At 57.6% G+C, this 25,331-nt stretch overlaps 1 protein-coding gene across 4 annotated transcripts; it reads left to right on the forward strand.

The window, feature by feature from the left end:
* The first annotated feature begins 1,835 nt into the window (after positions 1-1,835).
* On the forward strand, positions 1,836-24,582 carry FAM118A (family with sequence similarity 118 member A). Of its 4 annotated transcripts, none has more exons than XM_070411289.1 (9): positions 1,836-1,941; positions 10,797-10,852; positions 11,537-11,792; positions 14,949-15,170; positions 18,134-18,262; positions 19,182-19,467; positions 21,106-21,135; positions 21,936-22,013; positions 24,078-24,582. In XM_070411289.1, the coding sequence occupies exons 2-9, from the start codon at positions 10,806-10,808 to the stop codon at positions 24,095-24,097; spliced, it is 1,068 nt and encodes a 355-aa protein (XP_070267390.1). In that variant the 5' UTR covers positions 1,836-1,941; positions 10,797-10,805; the 3' UTR covers positions 24,098-24,582. The 4 variants fall into 4 exon arrangements, with proteins under 4 accessions (XP_070267390.1, XP_070267391.1, XP_070267389.1 ...); XM_070411290.1 differs by having other exon boundaries at positions 11,540-11,792; XM_070411288.1 differs by having other exon boundaries at positions 1,861-1,941; positions 19,182-19,420.
* The last annotated feature ends 749 nt before the right edge of the window (positions 24,583-25,331 follow it).

Raw genomic sequence — 25,331 nt, forward strand, 5'->3', positions numbered from 1 at the left:
GGTGGGGACACCGACACCTACACCCTAGCATTAGCAACGTGTGACACACCCACAGGCCAGTGCCCAGCCGGCCCCTTATCTCCTCTGAGAATGCTCGAGGCGGCCAGGTGGCAGTGCCGCTCTCTCAGTAACTTTCCACAACCTGAGAGGAGCTTCGGCTCACTGGGACACGGGGGAGGGGCAGTGTCCCTAGGGCGCCCCTTCTGCTGGCCTCGTCCTCCATGGGCTGAGTTTGCGGGTGGAGGGGTGAGCCTTCCAGTCTGTGCTGGGGCTGATCTGATTAACCTCCGGCTCCACCACCTGGCATGTCCCGCCCGGGGCCCCAGTGCACCTGGGCCTGGCCTCTGCCAGCACCTACCCACAGGGCCATGCTTTCCGAGGTCCCTGCTGGGCCATGTCCCCTGCGGGCCTGGGTGCCGGCACTCAGCACGGAGTGGGTGATCATGAACTAAACTGTATTGCGTTTCAGTCCTGCATCCAGGGCTCGGCGAGCTGTATGCGGCGGTGGTTAGATGTGGGGGCTGGGCATGGCACTGCCTGGGCGGCCCCCCTCCGTCTCCTCCTGTCAAGTTAGAATAAGGATGGCACCTTCCTCAGAGGGTTGTTCCCAGGACAAAATGAAGGAACACGTGCCAAGGGCAAAGGGAAGAGCCTGGCCCCACACAGGAAGCCCGGGTCTGCCTTGTGCACTCCCCAGCCACTGGCCCCCTCAGTGTCCTGGGCTCCGGGCCCCCCAGAGTTTACAGGCTGCTGAAACGGCCCAGCACAGCTCCCCTCACAAATGGGGGGCGTCCGTGTGAGCTGGGGGATGTTAACAGCCAATTTATAAACCGGGCCGGGATACATGTGCTCAGGAGAGAGGAGACAATCCTGAGCTCGCAGGCTGGGCTGGGCAGAGGAAGTGGCTTTTGATCCTGAACAGGAAGGGCTGTGCCAGTGGCGGAGAAAGGGAGGAGGAGGCCACGGGGATGATAGGATCACTAGGGCACACTGACCCACGTGCCCGCCCTGTGCCAAGCCGGCTCAGGTAGTCCTCTCAACCACCCCAGGAGGCGGGAACTCGGGCACAGGTGGGCGGGGCGACAGGTCAGAGGGCCTGACCCCATTATCAGCTTCGGAGGAAGAGTATTTGTTGACGAGGGCTGCACACTAGGAGGACACCCCGGCATTGATAAACAGGTGGGCACCCATCCTGTGCTCTGCCCCGTTCTTGCTTCGGGGGACGCAGGGGTGGACTTGACGGACAGGATCCGGTTCTCACTGGAAGGGAGAGAGAAAACGAGTGTCCTGCATCCGGAGATAAGAACTCTGCAAGGAAGGAGCGCGGGCTGCGGGAGGGGGTCGGCGGTTCGAGGAGGGCAGGGGTCTTTGGGCAGCAGGGCGGCTCGGGTGCAGGAGGGCGGCGCGGGATGCTGCCGAGGGGCGCTCCCCATCGCAGCTGATGCCCAACACGATCCTGCCAGGCGCGCCCCCCCTTTGCAGCTGAGGAACCCGATTTGCACGGCCAGTGGGGGACGTGGGGCTCCCACGCAGGTTCAGAGGGCGGGGCCTCTTCGCCCGCGGGACCCACCTGCGCCTGTGCTCGAGGGGGCGGGGCCTCCCGTGGGGGCGGGGCCGGCGGCTCGGGGCGGGGCGCTCGTGCTGGCCCCGCCCCCCGCAGGACCGTTGCTTTGGGGGCGGAACCTTCGCGCGGCGGGGGCGGGCGCGCGGGGGAAGGCTTTGCGGCGGCGCCGAAGCCGGCACCGTGGGAGTCGCAGTCGAGGGCGGCGCGGCGTCCGCTCCGCTGCCTCCCGGGTGCGCGCGCAGCCCCCGCCGCGCAGCCGCCCCCGCGGCCCCGCCCAGCGCCAGGCGTGCGGCCGCCGGGACCGCGGAGACCGGACCGCTGAGCTGGAGGCGGCGGCGGGGGCGCGAGCTCCGACCAGCGTCCGGGCGGCGCCGCAGGTGAGAGGCGGGCGGGGCGCCCATCGGGCCCCCTGACACTCCCGGGGTCCCCGGCCACCTCCGCGACCCCGGCGGACCCCGGTTCCCAACAGCCCCGCCCCCCTCCCCCGGGACACCCAGCCCCCAGCCTCCTCGGGGCCGCCCCGGCTTCCTGGCCTGCCGGTCCCTGGCCACTCCGGCGCCCGCCGCTCTCAGGACTCCTCGCACCCCAGACCCGTAAGGCTTTTCCCGGGACGACCTCCCACCACCGCAGGGCCCGGGGTCCCCCAGGAACCCCCTCAGGATGCGCTCAGGACCCCGAGACAGGCCTCCTCAGAACCCCCTGGGCCGCGGGGGCCTGGGTGCCGCCCGTCCTGAGCGCCCGGCCCGGTCCCCGCCCCCCACCTGCCCCAGGTTCCGGCCCGTGGGGCGCCATCTCCACCCCGGCGGGTCCCAGGGCGGGCTTCTCAGCCTCAGGCCCCGGACCGTGGGCGTCTGTGAGTAGCCGCGGGCTTTGTGAATTCCGGGTGATAAAATAAAGGCGGAGGCGTTAATAGGTCACCCGGTGACCCTTGGTTACCCCAAGAGCAGGGGCCGGGCTCTCCGCGCCCACATTTGCATCCGTGTTGACTGTTGCGGCGGCCGGAGCGGGGCGGTGTTTAACTTTTAATGCTCCTTGGCGTAGAGTCTAGAGTCAAAGCCGACGGAGGGGCGGGGGGAAGGGGGTGGAGGAAGCAGGCGAGGGCCTGGCAGGTGAGGGTGCCTGGGGCTTGCCTTCATCTTTTCCCTCCGGGCACTAACATTGTTTCAATGCCTGACGGTTCCCAGGACTTGGCGCTGGACTTAGAGGCGGCTCAGTCCCTGCTCAGGGCCCCCTGGGTTGGGGGGGGGGGGGGGGGGAGGAAGCAAGAAGGTAGTTTTTATATGGTGATGGCAGTGTAGCGGCCTGAACTCAGCGGGGAGGGGTGGGTTCTCAGAGGGCTGTTAAGAGGGGAGGAAGTGACAGGTAAGGGGCGGGCTGATGCCTGAAGGTTGCCAGGGCCATGCCAGGCCGAGGGGACAGGGTGGCACGGCAGGGAGGCAGCTACAAAGCAACCGGGTTTGGAAACCAGAGGTATGTCTGGAGCATAGATCCATCCTGGGGTGAGGTGGCTGGAGCCGTATGGTCCCCGTAAGGAAAGAGGTTCTCAGGGTGGAGTTGGAGGGGCTTTTAAAGGGCCCGGGGGGGGGGGGGGGCAGCTTTGTTCCCGAGGCCCCCATGCCCTTGGACCTTTCTTTAAAAAATATATATTTTATTGATTTTTTTACAGATAGGAAGGGAGAGGGATAGAGAGTTAGAAACATCCATGAGAGAGAAACATCGATCAGCTGCCTCCTGCACACCCGCTACTGGGGATGTGCCGGCAACCAAGGTACATGCCCTTGACCAGAATTGAACCCGGGACCCTTCAGTCCGCAGGCCGACGCTCTATCCACTGAGCCAAACCGGCCAGGGCGGCCCTTTCTTGAATTACGGCTTCTACCATCCCCCTGAGCCAGTGACAGTCCCTCGGCGGGGAAGGGAGAGGAGCTGGTCAGTGGAGGGGGTGAGGGAAGTGTTCCAAGGAGAGACCACAATGGGAGAAACTGGGAAGTCTGGCCCAGTGCAGGGTTTGAGGCGGACGAGGGAGTCAAGACCAGAGCATGGAACCTTCTGGAAGACTGGAGGAGCTTACCGTTTAAGGGAGGCCGTGGGAGGGTTTAGGAGGGAAGTGAAGATGGTTTTTGTTAATCCTCAACAAGGGAGGGGGAGAGACAGACAGAAACATCGATGTGAGAGAGAGACATCCATGGGTTGCCTCCTGCACGCGCCCCAACCAGGGCCGGGGATTGAGCCTGCAACCGAGTTACGAGCCCTTGACTGGAAATGAACCCAGGACCCTTCAGTCCGCTGAGCCAAGTAGGCTAGGGCGGTGTTTGTGTTTTTGGACACTCACTGTCTGGTGCAGGAGAACGGTTGGAGGGAGCAAGGCCACGGGAGAGGCGGCAGTGACCTGGGCAGGGCGGTGGCAGTGGGGCCCTGGCTTCCGCAGGCACAGCTACGCTTCAGGTCCAGACCCCCAGACGGGTGAGTTCTCTCCTGCCTGAGCCTGCGGAGTTCTGGGCATTGCCGCTGGGAGCGTTCACCCTCGTGGTCTTTATGCCAAAGGGCAGGTGGTCCCCCAGGGCCGTCTCAGAGTGACCGTCGGGTGTCCCAGGGAGCCCAGCACCCACACAGGAGGTGCAGGCGCCGCCGGGGCTGGATGAGAGGCTGATGCTCAGAAGCAGCAGGGCCCTGAAGTGTGGCCGCCGGCGGGGTCTGAGGGCGATGGAGAGCCCTGGGAAGGCAGACCTGCAGCGTGTCCGTCTGAAACGTCGCTCTGGAGGGACGGCTGCGGGGACCGGAGCAGTGGCAGGGGGTGTGGTAGGGAGACTTAGGAAGACAAAGCCGGAGGACGAGGTGGAAGTCTGGACTCGGTGAGGGAGGAGGAGGCCAGGAGGGTGCTCACGGGAGACTGAGCTGATGCTGGGGTCGGGCCTGCTCTCCTCGCGGCTTTCACGTGTGTAGAATGTGACTAGCGTGGCCAGGGAGCAGAATTTTCAAATGCAAAGGGTTTGGTGGGAAGCAGGCGGTTCTCAGCTTGTTCTTTTTTTTTTTTTTTTTTTTAATATATTTTATTGATTTTTTGCAGAGAGTAAGGGAGAGAGATAGAGAGTCAGAAACATCGATGAGAGAGAAACATTGATCAGCTGCCTCCTGCACATCCTCCACTGGATATGTGCCCGCAACCCAGGTACATGCCCTTGACCGGAATCGAACCTGGGGCCCTTCAGTCCGCAGGCCGACGCTCTATCCACTGAGCCAAACCGGTTTCGGCAGCTTGTTCTTTTAAATGTCATCTCTTTTCTGTTTCCCACAGTCCTGTGAGGTGAAAGTATTATTCCTTTTGTACAGATGAAGGAAGCAGGTCCGATGGTAGAGCGAGGGGTGTCGGGTCGTTGAACTTCCAAGGCTGGGCTCTTTCAGGGAGACCCCACTTCCTGCCCCCAGGAGCCTGAGGATCTTGCCAGGAGCCAGCAGTCCCGAGTGCAGCCTTGCTCCCGCCCAGCTCCCCGAGTTGTTCCCTGCTAAGGCCCGTGACAAACGCCAAGAGCAAACAGAAAACTGTCCGCCTCCTCGACCTCTGACATCTTCCCACCGGCTTCTCTCAGGTTTTGGAAAATGAATGGGTTAGGCCCGTGGTCGGCAAACTGCGGCTCGAGAGCCACATGTGGCTCATGGGTCCCTTGAGTGTGGCTCTTCCTAAGCCTTAGGAGTACCCTAATTAAGTTAATAACGATGTACCTACCTATATAGTTTAAGTTTAAAAAATTTGGCTCTCAAAAGAAATTTCAATCGTTGTACTGTTGATATTTGGCTCTGTTGACTAATGAGTTTGCCGACCACTGGGTTAAGCAGCAGGTGGAACTGCGGATCAGCCAAACTGCGGGCTTGTTACTTTAGGGTGCGTGTTCCCGAGCTGTGGTGGAAGGTTCGGTGGTAAAGGCAGAAGCTAGGGCCGTGGGTGAGGTGTTGGAGGCACAGTGGACCAGGGAATGAACACCCAGCACAGTGCAAGTGACGGAGCAGGAGTGAGTGGCCCCTAGTTCCTGGGGGACCTTGACCAAGTCACTGCCTCAGAGTCTGTGTTCCTTCTGTAAGAGGGCACTTGGCATCCATGGTCTCTAGGATCCCTCCAGCTCCGGGAGTCTGTCCCTTTAAGTTGAGTCGGAGGTTTGCTTTCTAGAATCTAGAGCATCGCTGGTTTCCCGTGGGACGGATGAGTGCTGGCCTCTGAATTGGTGTGTTTGACCATTATTGGCTTATCGCTAGGAACACGTCTATTTGGATTATGCAACGTGTCGGAGCTGATGGACAAACTGTAAAGCAGTTAATGATTTATCGGTTGGCAGGGCTCCCAGTAAAATGCCGAGTGTGTTTGTGTGCCAGTCTGAGCTGCAGCGACACCAGGAGAAAACGTGCGTGACTGTTTCCGCGGCGGTTGGCCTCCGGGAGGGTTGAGTGGCGCGGCCAGGTGAGCGGTGGCAGAGGCCACGCCTCGGTTACGGAGAGGGTGGCTGGGGGCCAGACGTGTAAAATGCTCAGGACTTTCCCTTCACCCCAGTCAGGGCGCCAAGTGCCATCATTAATGTTGCTTTTTGAACTAAACTGTGACCTTTACATTTTTTATTAATAATTTTGTTCTTTTCTTGGTTTGAGCATTTATGCCCAAGCAACTCTGGAGGCACTGGTTTCAAGAAGCAAGTGAGCACATTTTGATTATTACAAAATGAACATTCTCTCTGCCCCCATCGTAATTCATTGACTCAATAAAAGTGATCGGTTTAGTAGCATGTGTTCAAATTAAGGCTTTGTGTTTTCTGTAAATTGAAGGAGTTACATTTTATCAGAACTGTGGTTAAATTTTTTAAAAATTACTTTTTCCACCTCCATTTATTCCCCCTATATCCTCTTACACCCCCTCCTCCCCCCGCAAGTGGGTGCATTAGTATGCAGTTCTAGTGACTGCGTGGGAAAGTGAGCCGCAGCGAGGGAGAGCGCTGGCTGCTGAGGGTCGCAGGAGCAGGTCAGCATTTATATTCAGCTCTGCGCCTGCCCCACAGCGCGTCAGTGGTGTGTGCAGTGGACTTTCCATTTGACAGATTTGGAAACTCAGGTTCAGAGCGGTCTCCCGCAGGGAAGTGGTGGGGTTTCCTCGCCTCCAGACCTGTGCTCTTCCCTGTGGAGCCCGCACTGCTTCCAGTGGAGAAGTTGCCGTCCCTGGTAGTTCTGGAAGCTTCCTCGTGGTCCCTCTGCACCTGTTTCCCGTGCAGGTGCACCTACTCATGCTCGTTGAACTCCCCTGAAACCATAGCTACATCACAGGGGACACTGGTGGTCGCAGGTGTGCTTGTCAGACGCACTTGAAGAGTTGCTCTTGTTTCCGTGATTTCTGCTCCTGGGGCCCCTCCCGAGTCTGCACGGAACCAGAGCGCCTGGAGAAGGGCAGTTGTGGGGATTCAACCAGAGAACGGGGGGCATGGTGTAAAGGACCTGCAGTGTGTTGGGGGCTGGGGAGTGCCTGCTCCATGGCTCCCAGGCTTCCAGACCTGCCAGGTGGTCCGAGTACAGTGGATGGGTTTTGGCCCCTTTAAGGACATTCCAGTCCTCAGGAAGGGCACCGGTTACATGGATTACACTTAAACTGGCATCTCCAAGTCTCGGGTCTGCTGGGAGCAGCACGTTTATACTACGGAGCAGTCCCTCATTTCTGATGTGGTCACTATTGTTTTCTTGACACTTTTGTCTTCCTTCTCATCCTTCTAATGGTCATGGCTGTGGAGACGGGGGTGGCGAGTGCATCCGACACCCCCCGGTTCTGTAGGCCAGGGCCTTAGCTGGTTGTAGGTTGTGTCCCTGGCTGGGTGGGGGTGGGGGTGGGGGGGCTGGGGTGTCAGCTCCCAGGAGTGCAGGCTCTCGCGTCAGAGCTTATCAAACTCTTTGTTGTGATGGTGGTGTTAATCCTCACTGAGGATATTTTTCCACTTTTAGAGAGAGTGAAAGGGAGGGGTGGAGGGAGGGAGGGAGAAACATTGATGTGAGAGAGACACATTGATTGGTTGCTTCCTGTTTGTGCTCTGAACAGGCCTGGGAACAAACTTGCAACCCAGGCATGTGCCCTTGATTGGGAATCGAACCCACGGCCCTTCAGTGCCCAGGCTGACACCAGGGCAAAGCACTTATCAAACGCTTGCTTGCTTGCTGATACTCCATCGGCCAAAGAAGTCACATGACCAAGCCTAGAGTCAGTGGGTGAGTGGCCTATCTAAGGGTATGGTCACCAGGGGGCGCAGTGGTGAGGGGGGAGGTCTTTAACAGGCTAGCACAGTGGGGTTAGGGAGTGGAGGGCGGGGCTTGTTTTGCCAGCTGTAAATGACAGCTGGTGTTTATAGTTTACTCTCTTAAGCATCGGGACTCAGTTTGATGAGCATTTATTTGGTGCTGGATGCTGGGAATTCAAAGAATAAAGCAGTCTCCGGCTACTCAGAAGCTAGTTCATAAAATACTCCTAATCTCACAAGTGAAGCAGAAAGCGTCCTGCTAAGACTTAGTTGGGCTTAGGTAACACGGCAGGAGCTGCTCACGCGGGTCGGTGCCCGGGCCCATGGTGCTGCCAGAAAGCGCCGCTGGGTCCTTGGGAAGAAATGGGCTGCTGTGATGACTTGGCGTTGGCCCTGCAAGCTGTGGTGACAACAGAATCACCAAGGAAACCAAAAGATGCAGCTTCTGAAAGCCCCTGGAGGCGTTTGTTATGTTATCTGGAACCCGACTGGCCTAGAAGAGCTGGGTGGGAGCACATGCGGGCTCGCTGTGCTTCCAGAACTTCTAGGGTCCCGTGCTCGGGGCTTTGGGTGTCTCCTGCTTGGCCTTGTGTGCAAACAGGAGAGGTTTGGAGTGCTTTCTAGGGTACGGAGATGCAGCTCTGTGATTGTGCTGCTGGAGAACAGGAAATGAGGTAATGTCTTGTAAGGTCCTGTTGCACGAACTTAAATGCCTAAATATGGGCAGCTGAGCCCTCACTGCAGTCACGGAGCGGAGCGGAGCTGCGGGATAATTGGTGCTTCCGCGGCGGCCCCTCAGCCTGCCGGGAGACAGCAGTGTGAGTCTGGGGAGGTTCCGTGTGAAGCTGAGCCAGCTCCAGCCTCCAGCTCAGGCCCAGGAAGAGGTTGGAGCCCTTACCCAGCAACCAGCTGGCGACGCTCGCCGCAGGGGCTCAGCTATCAGCGAGAACTTGTTCTTTCGGGAAACTCTGAAATCACTTGATGAGGAGTTAAGTCCAGCCCATAAAAGTTTACATTGTTCGTACCTTTTTGCAGATGTGTACGTGCAACGTTCAGTTTTTCAGTGTCGCTATAACCATGAATGTATGGAGGATCAAAAGCAGTTGAACAATAATTAAAAGAATTAGAGATTTTTATTTTTTAATTAATCAATTAATTTTTTATTTTTTAAATCAATCACCTGAAGATATGTATATATATATTTTTTACTGATTTTAGAGAGGGGAGGGAGGAGAGAAACATTGATGTGAGAGAGAAACATCTAGTGGTTGCCTCCCATACCTACCCTGACTCTGGATCGAATCTACAACCTAAGAATGTGCTCTGACCGAGAGTCAAAACCCCTCTGACCCCTGGTGGGCGGGGTGGCTAGGGCCCCGCACCTGCCTGACTGCTGCCGGGCAGCTGGTTGGCATCAGTGAGCCGTTTTCACCGCCGGGACGGGGTTCCTCGTGCTTGGAGGAAGTCGCAGACGCCTTTTGGGAAGCTCCGAGTCCTTCCCCTGGGTGACACCTAGTGACAGAGTGTAGGCATCTTCGGGGACATTTGTAGGCTCCGTGTGCTCTGAAGTGTAATGTGCTTAGAAACGGATCTTGGAAGATTATTTTAGGTGACCTGATTCTAACTGAGGGAGAAAAGATGACACATCTAAAAACGGTGCCCCCCCCCCCCCCCCCGGTGCTGGTTAGGATACCGCAGAGAGGCGCTTACATACCCCGCTGCCCGCCGTCTGGAAAGCAGCTTGGTGGCGCGAGCTGGCGTGTTTTACAGGCTCACATCCTGTAACTCAGCAATCCTGCCTCTCGGGAACTCCTCATTCACCCCTTCAGAAGGTGGGGACACTTCGTGCACAGGGTGGTGGTTAGAGTGTCTGGCAGCGTCCTGCATGGGGGTTGGAGGCTGGGGATGTAGATAAAGGAAATGATGGCATGTCGGGAGGCAGGGTCCCAGGGACGTGGCAGTGCACTTACACCTATGAATCATGCTCATAACATACAGGAAGTGCTGTGGTTCTAACGCATGAAAAGGAGGATGTGAACAGTGGTCTCAAATGAGCATGCAATTTAAAGAGCAATGTGTGGAGGGAACATGTACATGTAATAACAGCTGCTGCTCGTGGTGGGATTCAGGGCTTTTTTTAGACGGTATTTTTCTGTATATTTTCTTGTTTCCAGTAAATAGTTCTGGAATTAGGGGGGATGGGATTCTGGGAAAATGATAGAATGTGGAGATAGTTTGGCAATGGCAACCTAGCTGGTTAAGGTCTTGTTTTGTGTAAGTGGAGAATTGACCGTTTATTGATTTCAGAGTGAGGAAGGGAGAGAGAGAGAGTGACAGACAGACAGACATTGATGTGAGAGAGAAACATCGATTGGTTGCCTCCCTTATGCGCCCCGTCCGGAGATCAAATTTGCAACCCAGGTGTGTATGTGCCCTGTCTGGGAATTGAACCCGCTACCTTGTGGTGTACGGGATGGCGCTCCAATCCACTGAGCCATCCGGCCAGGGCTTGCCCTCTGACTGCGATGATGTCTTTGGACCGGATGTCAGTACGGCCACGGGGAGGCCTGGCATCTGGGAACTGGCTGAGGGTCATGAGCCCCGGCAGACGCGGTACCCGGTGCCGGGAGCACACAGGTCCCGCCTGCACTGCTCTGCGCCTCGCCGGCTCTTCCTCCGGTGGAAGCTCTTCGGGAACAAGACCTGGGGGGGGCAGCGTGAGGACCCAGCACCCTCCCCAGGCGCTGCAGGCCGGCCCTGTTCCCGTCGGGAGCAGAAGCCGGAGCTGCAGCCCGGGGGAGGGATGGTGGCGCAGGAGCCGCTGACGCGTGTTTTGTGCTGACGCTTCTCAGGTGCCCAGTGTAAGCGAACGCCCAGGACCTCTGCTCTCACCCCCGCCTTCCCTCTTCCCCGCACTAACCACACAGCTTCCATCTGGGAAATGGAAGTCGCTTCTGACTAACTTCTCTCTTTAGGATTCACAGATGGATTCACTGGAAAAGACAACACACAGAAGTGAACAAAAGTCCAGGTAAATCAAGTGAACGCCCCCTGGTGCAGTTGGTAGCTCTGTCACCGACAGCGGCGAGAGGGAGGGGAGAAGCTGGGTCTGACGGAGTCGCAGGGGCTGTGTAAGCCTCCGCGTCAGCATCAGCAATGCCCCAGGACGTGACCAGGACCTGGTCTCCCAGGAGCAGCAGGGTCAGGGGGCCCCCGGCTCAGACGGCTGTGGCCGCGGGGGGCGGGGGGCAGTCTGCTGTAGACCCGGGTTACGCCAGGTCGGAGGCGCTGCTCTTGCAAAGCGCGGGGATGGGTAAGTGGCAGAAAACCAGCGTTTGCCAGGAGTTTACCCGTCTCGGGAAGCAGGGATCATTTCGCCGCCGTCATTGTTTCCGAGCGCTTTGCGGCTCCGGAGAATGAAAATGGCGGTGCTTTTTGTTGAGCGGTCACATCACTTACCCGTGCGCTTAACCCTGGGACTCGACGAACAAGGTGCCGCTGTCCCCACGGCCCCTGTGGAACAGGACGGAGCATGTAGGACAGACAGAGAACACAGCGCTCCTGCTGCAGCAGCGGAGACGGGCAGCGTGCATGCGTGTGTGTGCATGTGCCAGGCCGACAGGACCCAGCACCTGCACGTCTCCCCAAATGCGCTGCTTCTGTTCGGGTGCCGTCCTTTCACGCGGACTTTCATTCTCTCCCTCCGGTTTTTAAGCAGAAAGTTTTTAAAAAGCCTCATCCAGAAACAGCCGCAGGAACTGCTCCTGGTGATCGGCACGGGCGTCAGCGCGGCCGCGGCCCCCGGCATCCCCGCGCTCTGCTCCTGGCGGAGCTGCCTGGAGGCCGTCATCGAGACCGCGGAGCAGCTGGACGTGCTGCACCCCGGGGACGCGGCCCAGTTCCGCAGGAAGGTGATGAAGGACCGGGACCTGCTGGTCGTTGCCCACGATCTGATCCGGAAGATGTCGCCGGTGAGTGCTGCTCAGGTGTCCCGGGGTAGCTTGGTTCTGGGCCAGGTGGTGAGTCTGTAGCTCTCACGTTCAGTTTCTACGAGCCTAGAGCCTACGTGTGTCTTTCTCAGAAGCGTCAGGCTGAGGAGCCGGAAATCTTTCCATCCCTCAGAATCCCGCCTCTAAGCAGTGAAGCCAGGGACAGCTGGGGGCTCCTGAAACAGCCGTGTCCTGTGGAGCCTGCCTGTGGGCTGTCGGGTGTCGTCTGGCTACGCTGGGTCGAGCCCTGTGGCTTCCTGTCACTCAGGGAGGGGTTGCCTTGAGGTGCGCTTTGGGCCGGGGCTGGCCAGCCGCATCTCTGCGGTCACTGGTTCCTAGAAGCACTTCAAGGTGGGAGCAGTGCTGGCTCGTCTGCAGATGGACGTGACCTGGTGGAGAGAAGCACTTGGTGCTGCAAGAGGTCGTGGCTGAGTGATGCCTGGAGTCGGGGTCGGTGCCGGAGTGGGGGTCTCCCGGCACAGGTGTGTGGCAGGTCACCATCACACGGGCCAGGACAGGTTCCTCTCGTCACCCGGGTGTTTACTGGAGAAGCACAGCTGTCGTCTGGGAACTGGGTCAGGAGGAGGAAAGGGAGGAGGATGAGGACGAGGCCCAGCACAGGAGCAAGTGGGGAAAGTCGGCATTGGGAACGTTTAGGCTGCTGTGGAAGGAGACCCCGCCACCGGCTTATGTGGGATTACACTTCGTTTCTCACATAGAAACCTGCTCCTTTTCCTGCTGCGCCAACATGGACCACGTCCGTTTCCACCATGTTGGCCAGTGTCACGTGGCCACACCCATTTTTCCAGGGTCTGGGCAGCGTTCCCATTGGTGCCTGTGCCGGATGTGGGTGTTCTGTGATGAGGAGCAGCGAGGTCCCAGGACGGGTGGCCCTCCTGCTGCCTTTCTGTGCGTGCAGCTCCGTGGGCCCCAGTGCTGTGCACAGAGCTCAGCGGTGGCACAGAGACTGGCCCGAGAAGCCCAGCGTGGTTCCTCTCTGGTCCTTTAAGGCCAGATGCCGGGCCTGTCGTGGGCAGAAGGGGGAGGGGTCAGTGGACTGAGAGGTGGCAGAGCTGCTGGGCAGACCTGCCCATCCAGGGGAGCGTGTGCACTTGAGGCGAGGCCAGGTGGGCTGCCACTTGTTTAGTCCGGGAGGTGAGCTTCATTCTACTCTTCTCTTTACTTTTGAAAACTTCATAAAAAAGAGTTGTTGCCAGGCGAGTTCAGCAGGCTGAGAGCAGGCGAGGTCGGTGGGGAGCTGGGAGTCAGGGCTGGGATTTGCCAGGGAATTAGTTCCAGCAAAGCCAGGGCAGGGCAGGGGGGCTGGAAGCTTCTCAAGGTAGTGGTTATAGTGGTTGTGGGATCTAAGCTGCTCCTGGGAGAAGCCTGGCAGCGAGGGAGGGAGAGACCAGGCCAGGGGGGCAGGTGCCTGGCTGCAGGTCGGATGGGGTGGACGTCCTGGGAGCTGCCGGGGCTAGAGAGCGGGGCAGGTGGAGGGAGAGGCTGAGCAGAGGTTCTGGAAAGGGTAACGGTGAGGTTTGGGAGGTGGCCATGGTGGGATGGGACCAGCTCATGGCAGGAGAGAGATGGGGGCGTGCCGAGACCTTGGTGCAGTAGGATCCCTCGGCACAAGCTGAAGGAAGTACAGCGGGAGGCGACAGTGACCGGGAGCCACCTATACCCTCTGGATCAGGGAATGGGAGAGCCAGTTTTCAGGTGGGGAAGGTGGTGAGGATGGAGGTGTGGGGTGTACTGAGGGCAGACCCCCCAGGAACAGTGGGAGGGTTTTCAGAATTAGGGTGGGGGTCAGAAAGGGGAGTGCCCAGATGTGCCGTGCCAGCACGGCCAAGGGTGAGCCTGAGGAGAGGCGGTGAAGGATTAAAGAAGAAAACAATACAGCTGGGCTCGGTGGGTCTCCTGTGCTTGGATGAAGACAGAAAAAACCGAGCCTCCAAACCGAGGCTTTATTTCATAGTCAGAGCACACAAAGCAAAACACGGGAAGTGGTCAGCATGTTACAAGGTTCTTGTGCGTTTCACCTGGTTTTGGCAGCACTTGCTGCGCCTCCCACAGCCCATTAGCCACCTGGGAAGGAACTAGGGAGGGCTGTAAGGTTCAGCTTAATTATTCTGGGAGGGCTCTGCCCTCCAAGCTGGGACTTGTTTGTGGCCCTGACTTAGGTCAATCCGAGGCTTGACCCTATAGCCGCTCCCTACACCCGGAGCCACGGGCTAGGTGATGATCTGAGAATCTTGTGACAGCTGACATCAGCGGGCTCGGAGGGCCGGGACAGGTGAATTCTGAGGGACAGCGGAAGCAGAGGCGATGGAGAGGCAGAGGATGGGCGAGGGGTTCCGTGCGAATGCACAGCCCGGCTCCATTGCCCGTGCTGCCCTGTGCGGTGGCTGGCGAGGGGCGCTCTTGCTGGGAGTGCCTCCTCCTGGCTCCCACCCCCGCTTAGCTGACCCTTCCCAGCACAGCTCTTCCCAGGAGTCGTTTGTTTCCCTGTCGCCAGTTGCGTGCTTCACCTCCCACACCCACCCCATGGGCTCCACTGGGGCAGCTCTTACCACGGCCACATGCCTTCTCCGCCGCCGTGTGTGCCATTGAGACACACCATTCCCTAGACCCCAACGAAGGGAACACCCGTGTGGCAGCTCTCGGAGGGAAGGTCTTTCCCTTGGTCTTCAAGGCCCCACGTGGTCTGGTGCTGGGTCGCCTCTGACCGCGCCTGCTGACAGCCCCTCACTCCTCCTGCGCGGGGGCTCCTTGGTCACCTTTGGGCCCACCTGTGCTACTGCCTCGGTGCCTGCGCTTGTTGCTGCCTCTGGGGATACTCTCTCCACAGGCCCCACTGCCAAATGCCCCTCATCAGGGAGGCCCCCCTGCCTGCGACCCACCTACCCTGTGCCCCAGCAGCAGCTGCCCCTTTCCTCTTCTTGGCGGCGTCACTTTCCCCAAAGCACTTAGCACTTATCATGTGTTTGTAAACTGTGTGTCTGTCCTCTGGAGTGTAATTAACTGCGAGGTCAGGGTCCCCTTCCTCCTCCCTCCCCTCCCTCGCACCCAGAGTATTGCCGGGTGGGGTTTATGTTGCCAAGAGGTGATGTGGTTGTAACTCCGTCCACCTTTCTGTAGCGGACAGGCGACACCAAGCCCAACTTCTTCCAGGACTGCCTGATGGAGATCTTCGACAACCTGGAGCAGCACCTCCAGCACCCGCAGGTGCTGCAGTCCATCCTCAGCCTGATGGACCGGGGCACCATGGTGCTGACCACCAACTACGACAACCTGCTGGAGATCTTCGGGCAGCAGCAGAACAGGCCCATGGAGTCCCTGGACCTGAAGGACAAGACCAAGGTGCAGGCTGAGGGTCCGGGGCGGGAGTGGGCGGGAGGGAAAAGGCTGGGAGTAGGTGTGAGGTCCGTCTTTGCGAGAGCCCCTCAGCTGTCCGCTCCTCTCCACTGTGAGACACGGCCCTCGCTTGGTCTGGACTGTGCGCCAGTCCCTTTGCAGGCAGCTGAGTGCAGGGCTCTGCCCTCGCTCCCCGGAGCTGCTCGGGGCCTGCTCTTGTCTTTTCCTTCTGTCCTGCTGACCTGGGGTTTCTCCTCTGCTTTCATTCATTGATTGTAGGAAGTCACTAAGGAAAGCAGAAGCATGCAGTCCTAGTGCTATGAATTTTGGTTAATTTGTTTTTTATTTTTTTATTTTTATTTATTTATTTATTTATTAAATATATTTTATTGATTTTTTACAGAGAGGAAGGGAGAGAGATAGATAGTTAGAAACATCGATGAGAGAGAAACATCGATCAGCTGCTTCTTGCACATCTCCTACTGGGGGTGTGCCCGCAACCCAGGTACATGCCCTTGACCGGAATCGAACCTGGGACCTTTCAGTCCGCAAGCCGACGCTCTATCCACTGAGCCAAACCGGTTTCGGCGGTTAATTTGTTTTTTAAAAAACGCCATAAAGTGGGATTGCAACATATAGAAGTTATTATCCTGATCCCCTTCTCCCCCGCCCCCCCCCCCCCCCAAATATTTTACTGTGAGCATTTTTCTGTCCTTGGCTTTTTACATTTTTTAAATTATTTTTTTGCCTCTGAGATCATATTTCTTTGGGGCATGATCTCGCCATGTCTGCTGCTCTATATCCTTGGCTCTGGGGGTTCCGCTCAGCGAGTCTGCAGGTGGCTCTCCAGGCGGACGGTTGTAGAATTTAGCTGTAATTTATATGTGGTCGTGGGAGGAGGCGAGCAGTGTTTGTCTACTCTGCCATCCTGACCAGAACTCCATTAAGCTGTTTTAAAAAACATGACTTTAAAGGACAGTATAATTGTAAAACTAAAGTATAATTGTTGCCTTTCCTCTCTTACTATTGGCATATTTTCAGCTGATCAATAATGCTGCAATGAAAATCCTTATACTTCTATGCCTCTCTGTTTATTTCTTTAGCATAAGTCCCTGAAGAGGTTCAGGGTCAAAGGGTATGACCTTTTTTTGTTAATCCTCCCCTGAGGGTATTTTTTATATTGTTTTTCAGAGAGATTGTAAGAGAGGGAGGAAAGAGGGTGGGGAGAGACAGAGAAACATCGATATGAGGGAGACCCATCGACTGGTTGCCTCCCCCATGCTCCCTGTCCAGGGGGTGGGGAGGGACCTGCCACCCAGGTATGTACCCTTGGTTGGGACTCAAACCCAAGACCCTTGGGTGCACCGCTGCCACTCTAACCACTGAACACGCTGGCCACGGCAGGGTGTGACTCTGTTAAAGATGGTGATATAAATTAAATGGTTTTCCAGCAAGGCTGCCAGTTCCTAGTCCCACCAGCTCCCTGTGGAGTGTAGGCAGGTCTCGCTTTGCTGCGCTCGACACGTTTGCGTTTTTTACCAGTTGAAGGCAGGACGCCCCACCAGCAGAAAGAGGACGGCTTGCTTTATTGCGGCGCTCGCTTTACCGCGGCGCTGCGGAACCAAATCCTCAAAATGTCCGAGGGACGCCTGGCTCCCTTTCTCCTGTCTTGCCAAACTAGTTTTACTCAAAAACAAAACCCAGTACATTTCACCCACAGGACGGGTGAGCATTTGGCATTTTTGTTTTCCTTTTCACTCAGGTGGAATGTAGCTTCACTGAGTGACTTCTCTTCTGGCAGCCGTGTCCTTTGGTGTGTGCTCACGAGTGTACTAGTCTGACTGGGAGCCAGTATTGCTGCCGTGTTGTCTGGTTCGCTTCATGGGGCACGGCCTGGGCCCCTCCGCGCACAGGAATCTAGAGGTCGCCACTCAGTCAGGCCTGAGTTGGCTGAGAGCGCGGCTCGCACCCGAGAGCTTCCCTTTGGGAGCCTTTCTCCCCAGCTGGGCCGAGACAGCAGCCAGGCGGCCGGGCACACGGGCCTGGCACAGGCTGTCCACCCCGCGCGGTGCTGCACAGCCTCCCGGTGCCGTTGCCCCCTCTGGACCACCTGCTGCGTCCCAGCCACCTGGTCCCACCGGGAGGCCTGCTCGCTGTGTAAGGGTGTCTCTGGGAGAAATGAGATGGCAGGTGGCGGAGATGTGGCTGCCCATCTGCTTGTTCTGGGTCAGAGCTGTTACTGTCCGTCTGTCTGTCTGGGTTGTCAGCAGCGCCTGCTGCGGAGAAAGCCCCGGCATGAGCTGGAACGTACACGCGCGCATCTGTTAAGGACCGTTGTTCTGAGCCTTGGACAGACATCACGTAGGGCTCTGCTAGTCGTTTTCCCGTACGCTTCTCTGGTGGGAACATCAGAGGCCCAGCAGCACCTGAAGTGTCCCAGGGAACAGGGAAGCGAGGTCCCCCCCCCCACCCCCCCCGCCCCCCGGTCCCGGTCAGTCTCAGCAGCCACTGTGATCGCCGGTCTGGAGGGTGTTTTTCACCCGCCTCTGCCTCCAGAGCATTTCTGATGCGACGGGACAGGAGTGACTAGCGCCAGCAGCGGAGTTACTCTAGGCCTTAAAGGTATAAGCCAGTGGTCGGCAAACTGCGGCTTGCGAGCCACATGTGGCTCTTTGGCCCCTTGAGTGTGGCTCTTCACAAAATACTGACTTCTGTGCATGGGACACGTAGTTTTAATTGCACTGTACGTGCGCGCCCGCACATGGCATTTTGTGGAAGAGCCACACTCAAGGGGCCAAAGAGCCGCATGTGGCTCACGAGCCGCAGTTTGCCGACCACTGGTATAAGCAGTGCAGACACCTCACTCTTTCCAAGTGGGTGTGAAAGACCACGAATCCCGGGTAGGGGTTTCCCTCACGCTGTTTCCAGTGACACCAACTTCCTCCCTCTGTCGCTCCCATGTCTGGCAGGTCCTCCAGTGGGCACGAGGGCACATCAAGTATGGAGTGCTCCACATCCACGGCCTCTACACGGACCCCTGTGGGATGGTCCTGGACCCCTCGGGATACAAGGACGTCACACAAGACCCGGAAGTGATGGTACGGCCCTTGGGACTCTGCTGGCAGCCGCCTGGTTTCCAGACCTCCAGGCTGTCCTGCCCTTCGGGACCTCAGGGCTGCAGGGATGGGCCTGCCTCCTGCCCTGCGCGGTCCAGGGCCTGGACATGCCATGCGCACAGGTGCTCAGAGGGCGCTTGGTGAGGGCTCCTTACAGCGGGTCCATCCTGACTCCGCCCCCAGCTGTCCTGCGCCCGCTCAGGGACGCAGTTGAATTTCTTCCGGTTGATGTGCAGACCCGCAGGGCCTGTGAGGCTGTTCTCCGGCCACTGCTCTCTCTGTCCATCTGTCCCTCCCTCCCTCCCTCTCTCCCTTTCTTCCTTTCATTTAAAGATATTTTTATTGATTTCAGAGAGGAAGGGAGAGGGAGAGATAGAAACATCAATGAGAGAGAAGCATTGATCGGCCGCCTCCTACACATCCCACACTGGGATCGGGCCCCACTGCAGGCCCGAGTGACTCCACACAGTCTGTCTTTCCCTGTGCCCACCCCTGGGTCGCTGTCACTGGTCCCTCCCAGCATTGCTGCCCTCACTCCCCAAACCCTCTTGCCCTGATGCCAGCCTCCTGCCCCCCCAAAGTTTCTGTCTGTGATCCACTGAGACACGTTAATTCCCGGGTGTGGCATGTGCAGTTCTGAACGGCAACATTTCATGTCCTTATTTTGTGTTTTAAAATTGTACACGATTTTAGAAAATTTGCATTGAGTGGGCACTCAGCTCAGAATCGGTGGGCAGGGTGGGCTGCAGGCTGTGCTGACTTGGGTTCATGTCACCTGGACATTGCCTGGGCCTGGAGACAGGGCTGCCTCTGCCCGTTCCTCAGGGGCCCTGGGGAAGGCAGCTGTGGGCCGGGTCCTGCTGAGCGCCAGCCGAGCGGCTCATGCCCCGTTGTCTCCCAGGAGGTGTTCCAGAGCCTGTACCGCACCAAGTCCTTCCTGTTCGTGGGCTGCGGGGAGACCCTGCGCGACCAGATCTTCCAGGCGCTCTTCCTGTACTCGGTGCCCAACAAGGTGGACCTGGAGCACTACATGGTGGTGCTCAAGGAGAGCGAGGACCACTTCTTCAAGCACCAGGCCGACATGCTGCTGCACGGCATCAAGGTCGTGTCCTACGGGGCCTGCTTCGACCACTTCCCGGGGTACGTGCAGGACCTGGCCACGCAGATCTGCCGGCAGCGGAGCCCAGGTACGCAGCCCTCACTCTCCGCGTAAAACCACGGGCCTGCCAGCGTTTCCTTTTTTTTTTTTTAGATATAATCTACACACCACAAAATAAAACGGAGATGTTTTTTGAGCTCTTTTTTTTTTAAAAAAAAATATATTTTATTGATTTTTTACAGAGAAGGGAGAGAGAGAGTTAGAAACATCGATGAGAGAGAAACATCGATCAGCCGCCTCCTGCACATCTCCTACTGGGGATGTGCCCGCAACCCAGGTACATGCCCTTGACCGGAATCGAACCTGGGACCTTTCAGTCCGCAGGCCGACGCTTGATCCACTGAGCCAAACCGGTTTTGGCTTGAGCTCTTATTTTACATACCATTAATTCACCAGTTTTTAGTTATTTCCCCAAACTGTCCCCGTGTACTTTAATCATGGAGGACCGGGTGATAGTGTAGTCTGCGGAGCCGACAGCTGTGCGTGGAGCCGCACACACCGGCTCAGGTGCAGAGGCCACGCCTCAAGGAGCTGCCCGGGACAGAAAGCACATCCGGCAGATGCATGCCTGTCCTTCACAGAACGGTGGGCAGAGGGCGCCCAGGATGACGGCTTCATTCAGATCACGCCTTCCGAGCTCGTTCACTGCCTCTCCTTGGCCCTTCTCCTGGGAGGTGCTCACCTGCCAGGAGTGACCGAGGTTGCAGAGCGACTCCTACCTCGGTCAGCTCGACACAGGGCAGCTGCCGGCTTGGAGTCTTATAAATCATGGATGACGTGCCTGGAAGAGTCTGTATTGGCTGTCGTTGAAGTGTAACAGGAAACGCAGGCCTCCACACGGCATGGGCGCAGCACGGGGATGGTGGCAGATGGGACCAGCTGTGAGGACTAGAGTCTCCGAGACCATGGCGCCGTCCCGCACCTGAGTTTCCCCACCAGCCCTTTCTGTAAATAGCAAAGTGGGCCGCTTGAGGGCGGTGCCATTGTGCCCTGAGTCGAGCTGACCGACGGAAAAGCCGGTTTCTCACCGAGGAGCAGGGAGCTGCGCTGTGGCCCGTGGCTGTGAAGTTCACGTTTGTGACCCTATTCCTGTTTACTCACGGTCCCCAGTGCGGCCAGCAGCTGATTATAGGTGTGGGCCGAGCTCAGGAGTGAACTGTGCCTGGCTGCGCCCAGGTGTTTTGAAGCTGGGATGGGATCCTGGACTCAGCAGGGGGAACCGTCCCCCTCCCGTGCCCCTGAGCAGGCTCTGATGGCTCTGGAGAGGGATGGCGTTCTCCCCACCTCTGCCCCTGACCGCCACCTCTTGCCTCCGCACACACAGGCCCCGGGCCCCGGGCACCAGGACCTGATGTGAGCCTGCATGCGCTTGGCTCCCGGAGTGCCGGGGGCCTTGCAAACTGTGCCTCAGGGACATCTGTACTTGCGTTGTGAGGTGCCTCTCCTGGCTGGGGAGAGTGGCATACGGTGAGGACAGAAACAGTGACAGCGGTGCCACCCCTGCCCCCTGCAGGGCCGGGGCTTCATGTGTGGCCCCTGGGAGGTGGAGAGCAAGGACCCTAACCGGCCTGGGGCTGACGGTGGTCACGCTGGGCAGCAGCCTCACCGTCCCTGCAGCTGGAGGGGCCCAGGTGGCTCCGTCTCTGACCGTTTTCCTTTTTTCCAGATGCCGACCGAGCGGACAGCACCACGCTGGGTAAGGCGCATCTGGGATTTCATCCGCCTGGTTTTGCCTACACGTTCCATTGTCTTCCTGCCGCTATTTGTAAATCATAGACACGTCCTCACATTAAATACCGGCCTAAGAGGACACAGTAGTGCCAGGCCAGGCCTGCCACCGGGAAGGGGCGACAGCACCCCCCTCCGCCGGGAGCACAGTGTAGTGGAACACGGCCCGAGGACACTCCTGTCCCCCAGCCGGGCTCAGGGCATCAGCTGAGGGGTGGTCATGGCCCGTCCCCTTCAGAAGTTTAACTGCAAACGTTCTAAGCTTTCGTAGGAAATGTTCTATTTAACGTGTTTGAAATGCAAATGCTCTTTCTGCTGCTCCACTCTGCCTGCCTCTGTCTATACACGAGGTGGCCACGTGAGCTCGGCTGCCCGCGGCCTCCTGGGGTAAGTGGGGCTCTGGCCTGCACGCTGGGCAGTTTGTGGGTCAGAAGAGGCTCAGCTGGGAGCGGGCCTCCATGTGCAGCCCCCGCCTCCCTACCGCTGGGCTCAGCGGCCCAGACACGGATCTTGCGAGTGGTGGGCTCAGTTCAGGAATGAAAGCGGTTCGGGATCACAGCAGCTCAGGAACGACATCAGGGACGTCTGTGTGCTCAGCTTCCCGCTCCCCTGCGTCTGTGCGGGACACGCTGTGTTGCTGTCTCTCTTCCACGGCCTCCAGCGCCGCCTCCTGAAAAAGCAGGAGCCCCTTAGAGCCCCTGGCTGAGCGGGGTGTGGCCTCCGTGGAGGGCTTGGAGCAGCAGCTTTCTAACGAGCGTCTCCTCGCAGGGAGCGGGTGCCAGGACTGCGCCAAGAGGAAGCTGGAGGAGAACGGAATTGAAGCTTCCAAGCAGCTCCGGCCCTCAGGTACCCAGGCTTCCAGGGGGCCTGCCTGTGGGTGGGGCTGCCGCTGCCGCTCACTGCCCTTGTCCGGGAGGAGGGAGGAGAGATGCGTGTCACTCCAACTGCCCGAGGGACCCACTCCAGACACTTGTGTTCATTTACATTAACGTGTTGCTGAAAAAACATGTAGAGAACATGTGAGGTCAGCAGTGAATTTTCACAAGGTGAATACACCCACGTATCCCATCTGGTTTCAGATGCAGAGCAGTGTTGAGAACCCCCCACACACACACTTTTCAGTCACCCCACCACCACCCAAGGGTGACTGCTGTCTTAGGCGCCCAGGTTTCCTGTCGAAGAGGGTCTGGTGCAACCCCGTTCCCAGTGCTCTGTGGCGGCCTGTCTGGGCACTTGGTGTTGAATTCCATGAGGGTGTTTTTGTGGATTCTTCTGTATGCCGTGCTCCATTTCCCCGTCTCCATTCTGGAACAATCTGTGGCTTCCTTGGTTATGCCCGTCTTCTTCCCCCTCTTGGATTCACACTGCTGTCCACTGCTGATTTCTGCTGTCCACTCCTGTAGTTTTCATTTTCTGTCTCCATTTTTCAAAAATCTTTCTGCGAGATTTCCACAGTTACCTTCGCCTCTGGGTTCAATGATTCTGACAGCGTGGTGGCTAGTTTCCAGGCGCTCTTGTGTTCTGAGTTGTTCTGCCCCAGCATCTGTTAGGACTGTGATGCCGTCTCAGGTCTCTGAGAAAGCAGAGGCTTCCCTTGGTACCTGACTCGCTCCATCTCTGAAAACCCCATTGGTGGGGCGGGTTTTCAGGTAACAGTTTATTTCTTATTACTTTATAGGAATTTCAGTAAAACACTCTCAACACCACACAGTAGCCCACAGGAACCTGGAGCTCCACAGCATGTGCCCCGTCAGTTGCCTATTTATTTCACATTTAAACTCCCCCCGGGTGTGTTGGAGCCACACTGTGACACTGCATTTCCTTCTACGCCACCGGGACCACGTACTGTTGAATAGTCTGTTGTAGATGTAAAGGCTCATAATGATGCAAATGACACTCAACCAGAGGAAGTCAGCAAGCACGGCAGTTGTTGATACTGGCTGCTTGCAGGGTGGGTGGTGGCCCGAGGTAGGACTGGTGGCTGGAGAGTGGACGGTCTTCTGTCCCTCGGGGGGTGGAGGAGAGCAGGCGCTGGGGACCTCGTGGAGGACAGTAGCGGCTCTCATGGCCTCTCCTAGATTTGGTACACATTCAGGGCACTCAGTAGAATGTCACTGTGCGGCCGCTAGAGGGAGCGTTCCTCCGTGATAGCATTTTGGATAAATTCTTTGCGGTCTTATGGGTTGTGAATTCAGCTCGTGGAAACTGAATAAAATCAAACAAGACAAGGGTCTTCGAGTTGTGTCCTTGTGGCCAGTGTTCCTTTCCTGCGGCGTCTTCAGGGCCACAGATGTTTGAGAGGCTGGCCCAGTGGTGGTCTCACTGGACTGTGGGTTTCTGCTGCTGCTGTGAACACACAGCCTTTCTCGCATGGGGGGCACTCGGAGCGAGGTGCTGCAGGCGCAGGCTTTCTGCTGGTGGACAGGGTGTGAGCTGGCAGCGTCCACAGCCTGCTTCTCCCGGCAGCTTCTGCCCGGCAGGCCTTGGTCTCTTTCTCGCAGGAAGCTGGCCTGTCCTGCGTGTGGGAGAGGCCCAGGTTCATCTTCGCGCTGCGGGCCGTCCTGCGCAGGCGGGAGAGCTGAGGGGGAGCTGCGGGCTCCCCCTGCCACGGCCGCCTCCGTCTGCACTTGACCAGGCGCCATCACATGTGCTAACACCGCCTCCGCCCCTACGAGGGAGGAGCACCACGTTCACGGGCGGTTTCCACGGCTCTTACAGAGCCCAGTGCGCCGGGGGGTGCTTCCAGCACAAAGCCATTCTGGACAGTGGCTACTGTTCCCAGCATGGAGGCATTTTCCGAGTCTTCAGCACATGAGAAAAACTGAAAGTTTTCTGGAATAGAAATCCTATGGCAAATACTTTTTCGAGCTGAACCTCACATATTATATTCCTTTCTTTCTGTTTAAACAGACGATGCTGGCGCATCTTGAAAGCTTTAAAACCGACAAACCTGCAACTTGAAAACCAGCCTCTGTGACCACAGTGCCGTAGCGGACGATGAGGAATGTTCGAGGACTCACACGACCTCTCACTTCTGACCGTCATGTACCCCACGGGAGCCCTGTGGGGTGTGGCTGCGGAGGTGGGGGGACAGTCCCACTGTGTGTCTAACTGCTCGGGGTGAAGCGCACACCTCAGGTATCCTCCGTGAGGACTGGCGGACAACTACCTCAGGGCCCGACGGCGGGAAGGGAGGGGCCTGGTGCTCCGGGCTCCCCGACACGCCCGTGGTCAGGTGGGCTTTCTAATAAAGGGGACAGTGGAGACTACAAGCAACAGTAGTTGCCAAAGAGAAAAGAAACTAGACTCTTAAATTTTATAATTTTTATGCGGAAACATGTTACCATAGAAAAAACTTTTAAGGTATGTTTGTTACGTTGTTAAGTAAAGAACATTCGAGGTGTTGAATCTGCCAGTGAGAGTGATACGTCTTTTATAAGAATGTCTGGATCAGTAGGGCTTCTTTGGAATTATAGTGACTTGGTTCCAAAGAATGGCAGGTCCGTCCCTGAGGCGTTAGAGCGTCCTCACCAAGAACCAGAGGCCTCTTCTTTTTTATAGAGAGGGAGGGAGGCAGGGAGAAGCATCGATTGGTTGCCTTCCGTTAGTACGTTTAATAGGGATTAACCCTCAACCTTCTGCACAGGATGGTGCTCTAACTCACTGAGCTGCCGGCCAGGGCAGAGGGCCTTTCCAGCGGTGCAGTGCAGGGCGGTGCAAGTCCGCCTTGAGGCTGATAACTGAGAAGTTACAAGTGGAGCAGAGCAGGTTTTAAACTTGCAGTTAGAGTATCCCAAGCTTTCCAAGTCTCTCACCTCCCAACGTTCTCTGCCATGGCACGTGATGGGGCACAGCATGAGGCAGGCAGGCCTGGGGAAGGGGCTGCCACACCCGTGTCTTGCTTCCCCGCTGGCAGGTGCTCAGAGGGCGCAGAGGGTGTGGTGGGTGGTTGCTCTGTGACTGTGGCAAAGGCCCTGCTCAGTGTGCTTTAGAGGCTGCCTCCTTTCATGTGACACTTCTTGCCAAGCACGATGACACTCCCCACTGATGGCGCTGGAGCTCCCACAGGCACAAAGAACTAGAAATGTTAGGTTGGGACGTGCAGGCAGAGATGAGCTGGACCTGCTAAGACCTTTGTCTGCTTTCGAAAGCATGAAAAACAAA

The sequence above is a fragment of the Myotis yumanensis genome, unplaced genomic scaffold, assembly GCF_028538775.1.
Source record: "Myotis yumanensis isolate MYYU_CA2020_CCGP unplaced genomic scaffold, mMyoYum1.0.hap1 SCAF_3, whole genome shotgun sequence".
Classification (NCBI taxonomy): Eukaryota; Metazoa; Chordata; class Mammalia; order Chiroptera; family Vespertilionidae; genus Myotis; species Myotis yumanensis.

Coding starts and splice junctions, on each gene's coding strand:
- FAM118A (XM_070411289.1), top strand. CDS start 10,806: ATGGATTCACTGGAAAAGACAACACACAGAAGTGAACAAAAGTCCAG. Junction 11,793..14,948: donor TGATCCGGAAGATGTCGCCG/GTGAGTGCTGCT, acceptor ACCTTTCTGTAG/CGGACAGGCGACACCAAGCC. Junction 21,136..21,935: donor AGCGGACAGCACCACGCTGG/GTAAGGCGCATC, acceptor GTCTCCTCGCAG/GGAGCGGGTGCCAGGACTGC.